At 42.8% G+C, this 11976-nt stretch overlaps 4 protein-coding genes across 4 annotated transcripts; 3 read left to right on the top strand and 1 right to left on the bottom strand.

Annotated features, from left to right (window-relative positions):
- Window positions 1-307: 307 nt before the first annotated feature.
- Window positions 308-2018, bottom strand: GGI43DRAFT_388948 (MFS transporter; the record flags this gene model as incomplete). The annotated part of the gene is made up of 3 exons (XM_083204131.1): window positions 308-969; window positions 1024-1695; window positions 1760-2018. 3 exons carry the CDS (start codon window positions 2016-2018, stop codon window positions 308-310), a joined length of 1593 nt encoding a protein of 530 aa, XP_083055146.1.
- Window positions 2019-4880: 2862 nt separating this feature from the next.
- Window positions 4881-6076, top strand: GGI43DRAFT_426639 (thioesterase family protein; the record flags this gene model as incomplete). The annotated part of the gene is made up of 3 exons (XM_083208691.1): window positions 4881-5040; window positions 5100-5650; window positions 5795-6076. 3 exons carry the CDS (start codon window positions 4881-4883, stop codon window positions 6074-6076), a joined length of 993 nt encoding a protein of 330 aa, XP_083055145.1.
- A 1398-nt stretch (window positions 6077-7474) lies between these two features.
- GGI43DRAFT_426638 (uncharacterized protein) lies at window positions 7475-8541 on the top strand (the record flags this gene model as incomplete). Its single annotated transcript, XM_083208690.1, has 3 exons — window positions 7475-7875; window positions 7939-8440; window positions 8494-8541. The coding sequence occupies 3 exons, from the start codon at window positions 7475-7477 to the stop codon at window positions 8539-8541; spliced, it is 951 nt and encodes a 316-aa protein (XP_083055144.1).
- An 864-nt stretch (window positions 8542-9405) lies between these two features.
- On the top strand, window positions 9406-11918 carry GGI43DRAFT_303927 (Zn(II)2Cys6 transcription factor). The gene is made up of 6 exons (XM_083201585.1): window positions 9406-9747; window positions 9819-10580; window positions 10670-10766; window positions 10823-11058; window positions 11109-11422; window positions 11489-11918. The coding sequence occupies exons 1-6, from the start codon at window positions 9608-9610 to the stop codon at window positions 11545-11547; spliced, it is 1608 nt and encodes a 535-aa protein (XP_083055143.1). The 5' UTR covers window positions 9406-9607; the 3' UTR covers window positions 11548-11918.
- Window positions 11919-11976: the final 58 nt, after the last annotated feature.

The following is an 11976-nucleotide window of genomic DNA, read 5'->3' as shown; positions in this document are numbered from 1 at the left end:
TTAGTAAAAGCTGGTTTTGCAAAAGTTTACATATAGAAATTAATAAGATTAGTTTCTATATGAAGGCTAAATTATATATGCTAGGCCAGTTGTTATAACATCGTTTTTATAGATCGAGTAGTAGTCCTATAAAATGGGCAGAGTTCGACCAAAATAAAACATATATCTAAATTGGAAGTATAATGTACGAAGAACAAAAGGATATTGAGGGCATTAAGTAACACAAAATTAAAAGAGAAAATACAGTATTTCACTCCTGGTTAATGACTTATGTTATAATAATATAGTAGAATAGTAAAGACTCCTATTAGGGTTCTCTAGGAGATTCCATAACCTCCATGTCAGGCACCGCCACATCGCGATGCTGGGTCATAGCTGCTTCAGCTTGAGCAGCATAAACGCAGCGTTGGCGTATCCAGGCTCCGTATTTGTAGAATATAAATGGGAAAGGGACACAAGCTAGTGATAGAAATGCTGGAATGGAGCTTGCCCAGTGGATACCAAGGGCCTGGTACATGTCAGGTGTGAACAGAGGAAAAGCTGCACCGAACAGTGATCGTAATACTGTATTTGCGGCTAGCGCAGAAGCGGCGAACATGAGGTAGGAGTCTACCAGGTAACTCACTACGGACAAGAAGACGACTAAAAGTCCAAATCCAAAGGGAATGCTTGCTGCCACCGACGACGCCCAGTGAACGGATGGTTGGTTCGTCCATGCAAACCAAAATAGACCGATTGGGATGGCGATAGCTGTATACATGGCTGGTAGGAGGCGTGTCTCTGGAGGAGCGATATCGCCATGCTGCTTGGCTATTTTGTTATACTGTTTGTTCGTCCAGAAACTGAAAGCAAGTGCACTAAGCAGACCGATGACACCACCAAGGAACGGAAGCCCAGCGAGGCCCTCTGACCAATTGCGATTCACTTGATAAACAATTGGGAAAGCCCCAAAAAGTAGATATAGTGTCCCTGCGCAGAAATATTAGCTTATGATTAGTCTGATTCGTGGAGATTTTGACGGACCATAGATAATAGCCATATAGAGCGACAATAATAGCACAATGGGTTCTTGTATCAAAATAACCCAAGGCCGAGTTAAACTAGTCGCTAATATACTCTTGACCGAAGGCCTGCATATTTCTATGTCTGATTTCAGCGCGTACACCATTCCCGTCATTTGCGACAATTTTGCCACTCTTTTGCGAAGAATAACACTCGAGTATGTCTCAGGTACGAATAAACTTCCAAAGATCCACATGACTCCTGCGAAAATAGCTATCAATCCAGAGACCCATCGCCAGCCCTGATGCTCTCCAAGGAACCCACCGCACATGGGTCCTAACGTCGGGCCAATCGACGGCATTAGAACAAAAAAACCAAGAGCAGGGCCTCTGGATGAGGGTGGGAATATGTCCGCAATAACACCACCGGAATTGGTGAGAGTAGATGAACCAAATGAGCCGGCAAAAAATCGCAGGACGAGGAGTGTGCTAGGATTATTGGCACCAGCACAGCCAGCGGCGAAGGCGGTGAACATACCAAACGTCATGATGAAGATTATTTGGCGCCCATAAAGCTCTGAGAGAGGAGCCCATATTAGAGGGCCAAGAGCGAAACCGAGCACGAAGAGAGATACTCCGGCCGTGATCAACTCCGTGCTCGTCCCAAGATTCGACTTCAATTCAAGCAATGAACCTATTACATCAATGTTAGTTCGTTTTGACTGGGTTAGAAAGTAAAGACCTTTTGCTAGACTAACCAGTGAAAGCTGTTGAAGCAAATGTCGTCGCCAAGGTCCCCCCGCCAGCGATTATTGTGATCAACCATTTTAACCTGGTGGGCCAATTGTAGGGATTACCAACATCGTGAGGAAGGAAAGATACGATATATGGATTCTCTTGAGTGCCAGAGCCTGTATATCTAAACTCAAGAACTTCGGGTGTGACTCGAGCTTGGTCAAAGACGAGCCTAAGCAAGGACAAAGGACGAAGTGGGGCGTTATCTAGCTTTTGACTCATCATGAGTATTAATCAGTGGTTCGTGATAATGAGAGGTGAGATCAAACTAGAAGTGACACTTTAGGTACGTCAGGCGATGGTTATATACCTTATAAGATGGAAAATCTACACGTTATGAGTATGAACAGTCAAACGAGACATGATACCCCTTATTTTAAGCCATCAGGGGCTTCCATGGACACTATGAAGCCGTCTCTAAAGTCACAGCTTGAACCCTGTTAATGATATCCGTTTTGTAAATCCGTCTGCAATTCATATCCCATAATTGTGTTATTGCACGGATCCTTTAGCTGGATGTCTGCGCAGAATTCGAACCTGTTTAGCCGCCGCACAAGCAAAGCAGCTACCGACTATGGCTACAACTGAGTCAGTACTCAGTAGCTGACACCTGTTGAGGATTTCTACAAGATTATAACTCAGATTTCAATACCCGCACAAAAGACCGCTTGAAAAGATCGTTAGAAAACTCCACTTAAAAACTCCGCTTGAAAACTCCGCTTGAAAACTCCGCTTGAAATATCCGTCAAGGATCGTCCCAACCGAGTATCCGTGTTAGTATAGGCTATAATACAACAAAACAAGTCAAGGCTTCCAAATTCATTCTTTAACAACTTCTTTAACAACTAATAATAGCTCCTGAATTTATGTTCGTGTAGTACCTATTTCAGGTAGAGCAATGATGGTTTCTCCAAGTCTGTAATATTGTGCCATCCGCTTGCTGCAGATATTGACAAAAATGTCTTGTGGATAAAAGAATAAGTAGTATAAAAGAATGTCCAGTGCTTCGAAGTATTATGCGCTAGATGTATTAAACTGTAAATACCCGGCCCTGAGGCAGTAGCATATTTCCTCTTTAGATGTAGCACATAGGCAATACACCAAAGGAGATGCTTTAAGCTATAGAAATTAACCGAGTGTCATGCTACTATATTACTGTGGTCCGGACGGCAATACGCTTTGCGATGACCATAACTGACCAAGACGGCAAAGATCTCACTTGTCACCCAGTATTCTCATTAACCGTCCACCCCTCGTGCCCATATTTAATCTCTGTGTGGCCTCTTGAAAAATTTGCCACTCGAAGGGTTTGTGAGATAATTGATGCTTTCGTCTTTCGTAACTGACATGATCGTCTCTGTGATATCTCTTTCGAACTATGTTGAGTTGGTGTCTCAGGAGTTGTATACCCCATTGGTGGGAGACAGGGGCAAATTCGCAGTGTTAGTGTTACGACTTTGTTTAGCGTAACAGGTAGAATCCCTTATAAGCAGCTAGTTCTATTACAGTAATTACTATAATAGTAATTAGGGATGGCATATCAAGCATCCAAGGCATAATTAGAATTTTAAAAAGTAGACTTCACCTGCTTATAATTAACATACACATGATTTTATATACTTATACTTAACATACACATGATTTTATATACTTATACATGTTTAACAGATATCATAGCTATGAGTTAAAATATAATATATATATAATAAGTATATTTGATAATATAATAAAATTATAATATGGCGGATAAGTGCTGTAATTTAGCGTATACGAGCTATAATAAGCGCTATAATTTAATAAATATACGCTATAGTTTAGCAAATAAATTTTAGTTTTAGTAGATAAGTACAGGAGTGGGAAACAGTGGCGAAGTTTAGTAGTTAGCTATAATAAAACCCTGGTAAAATGCCTTATAAAAGTTAACAAATGCCCTATAACAATTGATAAATTACTATAACTCTTTTATAAATACAAAGCATTTACGTTATAGCAACTGTGTTAAGAAATTAAATTATTAAAAATACTAAAATCGTTACGATTTTCGGACTGGCTAATTAGAGCGCGGCATTTCCTTGATCGGGACCTTTAGCAGGAGCACTACTATAGATAACTTACAGCACAGCGCTTTAGCGCAGTATTCATTCCGCGATAGGGACTTTTAGCGGGCGCGCCGGGCGCACTATTATAACTTAGAGTGCTGTTATATACACAGCGCCTTATAAGATGAAAAAGAAGAAATGCAGGCGTTTTTGCTAATGTATAAATAATCTAGTGGTATAGATAAATAATTTAATTCACTTATTGCTTGTTTAATCCCTGTTTGCAGCGCTTTTTTCTTACTTGAGTTATATGATGCATGTATTTATATTATAGAATTGACTGCTCTATGAGACAGCCTTGCAATGATATATCTCCCCTTTATAATCCGCTATAAATTATAGTGGATTACAGTGGCTTCGAACCATTAAAGATAAATATCCTAGCCTCTTATTAGGAAATAAAAACTGTTGTAGGTTCTAAAACGGTTTAGTCTGAGCTGAGTTTCAGTTCTCAGGCAATAGTTACAGCGCAGTAAACCACTAAAATGCCCCACCAATTTCCCGTACTGTACTATAGCTTAGCGGATAAGCCCTGTAAATTAGCGATTAAACGCTATGTTATTGCATATGGATCTTACGTTGCAATACTACTTTGTTTTACAAGTCCCGCCTTTTTGGATGCTATTTACGCCCGCTTATTAGATGCTTGATAAGTCGTCCCTGGTAATTATTTGCCTAATCTTTTACCATATTTAGCTTAACGGTATAACGGATCATTATAGTTAGAGTAAGCTGGTACTATTCATACATCCCCTAAAGTCAGAAAGCAAACTAGCTTATGGTTAGGCTGATTAAAAATTGTTTTATGTATTGAAATGTAACGTTTAGTGATATATATTTCGAGATGACGTGCGCTATCAGCTGTCAGTGTGAAACAAGCTGACGTGAGAGCCATGTTACTCTTTGTGTGTAGTTAATAAAGTATAAGAACTGGCCTTGCATGCTTGCTTTTACAGTGGCATTTCTTCTAGCGTTAACTGACACCATGGTCGATGCTCACATTCCGAATTCGGAGGCGACTCCGGGTTGGAAAACACACAAGTTTGCCCGGACCGAGTTTCTAGAAGCGATCGAAACCACGCCTCTCGAGGGATTTGGCGGCTCTCGATATGCGGGAAATGCACCTGTTGATTGGTGCTCAGGAAGTACAGAATACTTCAGTTGTTTAAGGTAGTTTACGCGACTTACTGACACATGTAAATAGCCGGTAGCAGGGGAAAGCTGCCCGTTTTAGGTGGATTTCTCGGCGCAGTATTAATCAACGCAGCTTGTCAGTTCAGCCGTATACAATTCAAGACAAGAGCCGAACATGACCCTCTTAGTCTCTACATCGAGTTCCTCCAGCCAGTTCGCCAAGGACCATATCATGTGGCCCTAAGCATCCTACAAAGCAGTGCTTCTCAAGCCACTATAATGGCCGAGATCGTGTCCGCTGATCCGGCCAAGAATATTGTATACTGCCATGCGACTATACGTGTTGGGAGCTTGAGCAGAGGAAAGACTCTCTTGGAGCAGAATATAAACCAGAAGAAGGTAGTTGTTCCAGACCGCATCAAGGACTGTAGCCGCTGGGTTGACGCCTTCTTCTACTACGTAAACCCGCCATCTACGACAGTGCGGTGTTACACTCCTACTGGTGGGCCGACTGCATTATGGAGCCCTGCATTCGGGGGCCAGAATGTACGATACATGTGGAAGAAATTAGACAATGAACAGACGTACGAACTGGAGCACCTGCCATTGTTAGTAGATATGGTAAGGATGAACCATCTTCTACGGACTGATATACCAATCTACACTTTCGCTGTCCTTCATTATAACTATAACGCCCCTAAATTTGTCTACCTTAATCTATATGCCCCAGTCCAAGTGATCATATACTGACCGAACTGATTACAGATCCCCCCTCTTCCTTTGAACTATGAAGATAATGCACTGGAAGGTATCGTGAAATACCAACTTCCAACGATTTCTCTTAAGCTGGACTTCTGCACCAACGTAAGAGGGAAAGAGTGGCTGCTAAGTAAAACTCATATGCGTTGGCTCTCTGGTAATCGATTTGAAGAAAATATTAAAATTATAGATGAGGACGGGAAATTTGTAGCAACATGCCATCAACTTTGTGGCATATATCCATCTAAATATCTACAGGAGAAGGAGAAGCCTGAGACTCGCCTATGAGCTAGTTCAAATATGCTTCTGGGAAGAGGGCCCGACTGCGGAAAATGTCAATATTAATCCTACTCGCCAAGCTTTCATCGCAGTTGATATCATATTTCGCTGTGTCAAATTGGGCTACACTTAGTAAACCGTAACACTTAGTCAAAAAGTTTGCGTCTCTTCGTACGATAAATTGAAAGTCAATCTGCCGTTGCAAACGTCTGCCGCTCCAGGCATGGACGGCAATAAGTTCGTAAATTAAGACTTCTGACCAACCATTTCTTCAAGGTTTCCACGTACGTTAGTCGTCCATTTTTTGCTCTTTGTCAAATAACAAAAGAAAGTATTCTCAAGTGATCAGGAATAGCAGCCAGTTAACATCGGTATTTAAGATGATCAAGAATGCAAAAAATATAATGAAGTATATATGTGTATTTCTTTTAGTTAGACCTAGGTTGTGAAATTCGTAATTGAACTTTACTATTATTAGTTTTCCTAGTAACGAATAACTGCTGATGAAATTCATAACTCTGGATTAGACGGAATGCAAGACCAGTTTGCACTATCCAGGCATCGCCCAGGTTATAATGTGAAATAAACGCGTAGCTTTCGCCGCCAAGGTCCAAAGCATCTTACATATTATCGAAATAGTTAGGCTCGTGTTCTAATGAAAGCTTACTATATCTATCCCCGCTTCTATCATAAATTTCTTTTCAAGACGCGTTCTAGAAAATACGATGCTCTCAATCTTACAGTCCCGAAGTTCCATCTTCTTGTTCTCTCCTCCAGCTCATTTTCGGTATATTCTCCGTGCCTTCCGCGACTACCACCATTACTATAAAACAAGCGCCACGCATACGACGTGGATCGCCTACTAATATTAGTGTTTTTTCTACTTGGAAGAAAACTAACATGTGGACCTTTCTTGGTCAAGGTCAAATTAAGTAACCTTTCCTGAAATATCTCTCCGCTAGGGTTTTTTAGTTCACCCCAGTGATCTGATTTACACCGAGTCTATTGTCGGAAGACCCATGTCATGTATCAACCCGGTGGACACACTTCCGAACTAATGGCTTTGTACTAATATTATACTATTGAAATAGATATCGTACATTAATTGGCTGGATCCGATCCCGCCTTAGTTATGCCGTGTGGGGCATTCGAATGTATCATATCACATCAATATTAGGCTGTTATTTCTTCAGATGGTTTTGTGGATATTTGTGAGAACAAGACAAAGACGGTACGCAAAATTAGATCTAGTATTACGAAGCCCATCAGCGTATCAAATATATATATATCGTGTTAACACCCGACTTTGCAGACTGAAACATCATCAACAAAATCCAATATTTTGACTGTCATATATGCAAAGTATCTGCACTTACCGTTAATCTATTCTAAGCTCCCGGTCTCGCAATGTCAACTCTACCGCCATTTGAAACACTTCCGCTGCGTAAAGACGGACCGCGGGGTAATGCTTGGGGTCTTTTTGATGAAGATGACCAAAATGGAATGCTAAATCTTCTTACGTCGGACAATACTGTGCAAGCTTCCAGAGAGATCAGAGACGGTACCCGTGTGTCAACTGACTGGACTCTCACGAGCATGTCACCACCCTCTTTTGGACGTCGTCCATTGGAGCACACTATCAAGCACTTAGCACCACTCATCGTTGACGATGAAATCTCCTTCAACACTCAGAGTAGCTCTCAATGGGACGGCTTCCGCCACTTTGGATTCCAAAAGGAGGAAAGATTTTACAATGGGAAAACACGGCAAGATATGGAGACTACTGCTTTAAACGGGATCCAAGGCACGTATGTTTCTGGTCTGCTCTTAGCCATGTTACTAACTCCCTGAGCTGCAGCTTGGGTTGATAGGGGAGGAATAGTCGGTCGCGGTGTACTGCTTGACTATGCAACTTGGGCAGAAGAAAACGGGTATGAATTGAAGCCATTCGATCCTGTGTCCATTAACGTGGAAGCGCTTAATGCGGTTGCAGCCAGCCAGGGCACCAAGTTTAAGAAAGGAGACATTCTCTTCATTCGATCCGGTTGGAACCGCGCATATAAGACATTGTCAGCAGAGGGTCGCCAGGCATTGGCCGACCAGGGTCGTGACCCACTTCAGGCGCAATCCATAGGCATTGAGCCTTCTGAAAAAACACTTCGTTGGCTTTGGGATCATTCATTCGCAGCAATTGCAGGGGATCAGCCTTCTATGGAAGTCTGGCCCCCCGCAAGTGAGGAGTTTTTCTTGCATGAGTGGCTGCTTGCTGGGTGGGGTCTGCCCATTGGCGAGTTATTCGATTTGGAACAGCTTAGCGAGGAATGCAGGAAGAAAAATCGATACACCTTCTTCTTTAGTAGTATGCCTTTGAAGGTAAGTCATTGTTTAACTTTCTACGTCTTGTCTTCCAAACTAATACACTGCAGATTCCTGGAGGCGTTGCAAGCCCTCCCAACGGAGTGGCTATATTTTAAATCTCGCGATCTGAGAAGAACAAAAGTGGCGTTCAGTTGCAGAGAATTAAAATATGGATGGAAATCAATTATTTCAAATGTTTTAATAACTAAGGCAAACAAGATTTCGTAACAGCGCCATGTTCAAAGTGGAATTCGGCAATTACGCCTGTTGTATCCTATATAGGGTGGCTTGGTTGATGCTCCGCCGTTGTACCTTGCTAGCTGGAACCCACCGCGATCGCAATTTAACACACATCATTTATCAGCTGCTATAGCTCTCTTTTTCCTATTGATTCGTGGTTATGCCCTAGCTAGTTAACAGTACTCGCTTGGATCATTACAAAAATAGATGTTTCCCTTTCCTGCGCCTTTCTCCTATGGTTCAATCGCCATGTATATTTGTTGGAGTATCCAGTCAGTTGTCACTGTGCGTGCTGGATCGCTCCGACGCTACACAAGTTCCCAATCGCGAAAGATGCGGACTGCTATATCATAATTACTATCCCGTGGATGGTGCATTTCTCACTGTTTGTATGCTTGCTATGGATGCCGCTTGACGTGCACGCTATTTGCAATTACTAATACGCGAATGTCTTCTGTATAACAGGATTTATGGATACCTATATTCAATTGTGAATGTCTAGAACAAGGACCTCGAAAAGGCGCATTCTCATTATGAAAATATTTAAAGTAAAGGCTTTCAAGCATACTATTGATGCGAAATTTAATATCCATGGACTTCTGAAAGTGGACTTTCCAAGGCGCACTCTCAGAGCGGACTGTTAGAGCGGACTTATAAAGCGGGCTTTTAAAACGGACTTTTAAAACAGATTTCTAAATGCGGATTTGTAAGCGGATTTTAAACCACGGAATTTAAGAAGTGGAAGTTCAAAATATGGACTTTGAAGGCAGCGGCCTGGGAGCGGAATTTTGCCTCGTCGATTCACAATCCGTATCTGGAGCAGAGCCTTGATGCCCTTACAATCACGTCGATTGCAGTCACGTAACAGAAGGTCTGGCAAATAATAATTCTGGCTGCAACAGTGATATATTCCTCCGTAAATACGGGCGAACCTCGCATGCGATGCCGCCGCACCGATCCGCTATTGTGAGGCGTCCAGACAATGACACTGCCACTGTGAGGTCACAGCTCTCCTGCCATCGGTGTCGGCGTTTGAAGAGGCGTTGTGATCGCCAATATCCTTGTTGTGCGCTATGTGATGAGTAAGTTAACAACTCCCCTGATTTCTGTAGAGTGTTTGATCTCCAAGTTGACAGTAGGAGCAATTTAACAGAAATCGCGTTGCATGCGATTATCCTCACAAGAGGAAAAAGAGAACCTGGCGTAGGGATAGAGATGTTCCAGATGTAGTTTCTCCAGCTACTTCGTCTCGCTCGTCTGGAGGTTCTCCTCCAAGTTCAAGCCTACTCACTTTCTCAAGTCGATCAGGAGAGAAAAATGCACACCGGCAGTTGTCTGAACTAGGGGAGCTCGATCTCGTTGCTGCTAGCTGCCTGGATCCCGATCATTTCATATTAACGCAACTGGAAACCCTAAAGATAGATGTTGGTATCACGAACCCAGTTGCTAATTTAGTCGGCAGCGTCGGTGATATTCACGCCACCGCTGAAAGCTTCTTCCGAACTATCCATATTTGGATGCCTATTGTATCCAAGAAGCAATTTCATGAAACTTTGCTGGAGAGGCTAGCTTTTCGAAGACCCGAGACGTTCCTACTCGTGCTAGCCATGAAACTCTGTTCATCGCGTGCGATAGTGGCAAGATCAATGCTTTATCGAACGGTAAAACAATTCTATTTTGATGTTGAGTCATCAGGGAGACTCTCTGTCCAGGTCCTTCAAGCTGCCGTCCTGATTGCACTTTATGAGCTCGGCCACGGAATATATCCTGCAGTGATTATTTCCGTTGGAAACTGCGCTCGCATAGGTCTCCTACTTGGGATTGACCGGTATCTCATAACTTGGGTCCCTGGAGTTCCATGGATTGAGCATGAAGAACGTCGCCGAGTCTGGTGGATGATTATAGTACTTGATAGGTACACGCAGCTTGAATCCGATTCTTGTCGGACACCAGCCCACTCACTCTCTATTGCTGCTCTGAAATCTCACGAACCATGTGTTACAGGTTTATGAATCTTTCGCATCCTAAGCAATGTCTGGTCACTCCAGACCCGGACCCGGAAAGCTATTTACCAGTAGATGATGGAAATTGGGATAGCGGAGTGAGTGCCGAGGGATGCCTTTTCAAAAATTGCCCCTCGCTAACAGCATACCGCAGCTTGCAAAGCCAGATGACGCAGTGAAACTACGTTTATCGTCCCAAGTTCACATAGGAAGATTTGCTCGGTTTGTACATGCGACACCTCTGCTTAGCCAGGCCATTTCTAGGTCAGATGAAGACCCACACAATACTGCGCAGCTACGGCGTACTATTCTCTCTCTAATAAATCTCGGGGAGACAGAAGGGGAGACTGGCAGAGTTTTGTTCTGTACATTGAACGCCGCATGTTACATGTAACGACACCTAACTCCTGAATGTTGTCTTCATACTCACATGCCGACAGCGCGGTATTTGTCCTGGATAATGCCTTTTCACGATTGAGTACCGACTATGATAGCCTGTCCGCCGAGGAGTTGATATCCCCTGAAACTGTCTCTGCTCTTCAACACGCAACCAAAGTCTTAGCTCGAAGATCTCTCGATGCGGTTACAGAAGATTGTACTAAGCTTTCGCCCTTCTTGCTGCACATGTTGTATAAGGCATTAATGATGTGTTTGAGTTTACAGCATCGGCCTCATGCCGAGCTAAATTTTGCATCAACTATCAATGTGCTGAAACATGCCTTAGAGCGTCTTGGTGATCGGTGGCTGGTTGCTGGTACGGTTTGAAGAATCCCTGCTGTTACAAGGCCCCATTGACGAACGAGCGCTAAGAAAGCGACAGGTACTTATCTCTTGCTTGCCAAGAGAAAGGAAGTTTTCTCTCTTATCCAGCCACTATAAACTCAAAGTATGTGGCATAATGTCATATCTAGAAAACAACGCCAGCTCAGGGTAGACCAAGACTTCGATATCTCTTAATACAGTTATGGGAAATATGACCACATCAATGCCATAGTTTACCAACCTTATACCGATGCTGCGGCAAGCTTTCACATCGAGACATCAGATGCTGTTATTGACTATATATACACGTATTCTTTCATGGGCCTTGACCCTTATCAATTATACTAGCTTATTATAGATTGGGCTCAGCTGAGTACAAGATCGGCGGTGGATTATGTATTAGATTTCACAGGGCTTGGATGCTACAATTAGTTCCTGAATTGGCATTTGAACTCTCGCAGTTCCGCCTATTTTGAGATCTGATATCGAGACTTTTTTGAGATAACATGGATATAACATTGAGTTGCGGTGAAGTGCTGTGAAGGT

Source organism: Trichoderma evansii (assembly GCF_050947405.1).
Source record: "Trichoderma evansii strain SZMC 28006 chromosome Unknown GGI43scaffold_44, whole genome shotgun sequence".
Classification (NCBI taxonomy): Eukaryota; Fungi; Ascomycota; class Sordariomycetes; order Hypocreales; family Hypocreaceae; genus Trichoderma; species Trichoderma evansii.
The sequence above is the reverse complement of the archived record's forward strand: the minus strand, read 5'-3'. Positions and strand labels throughout refer to the sequence as shown.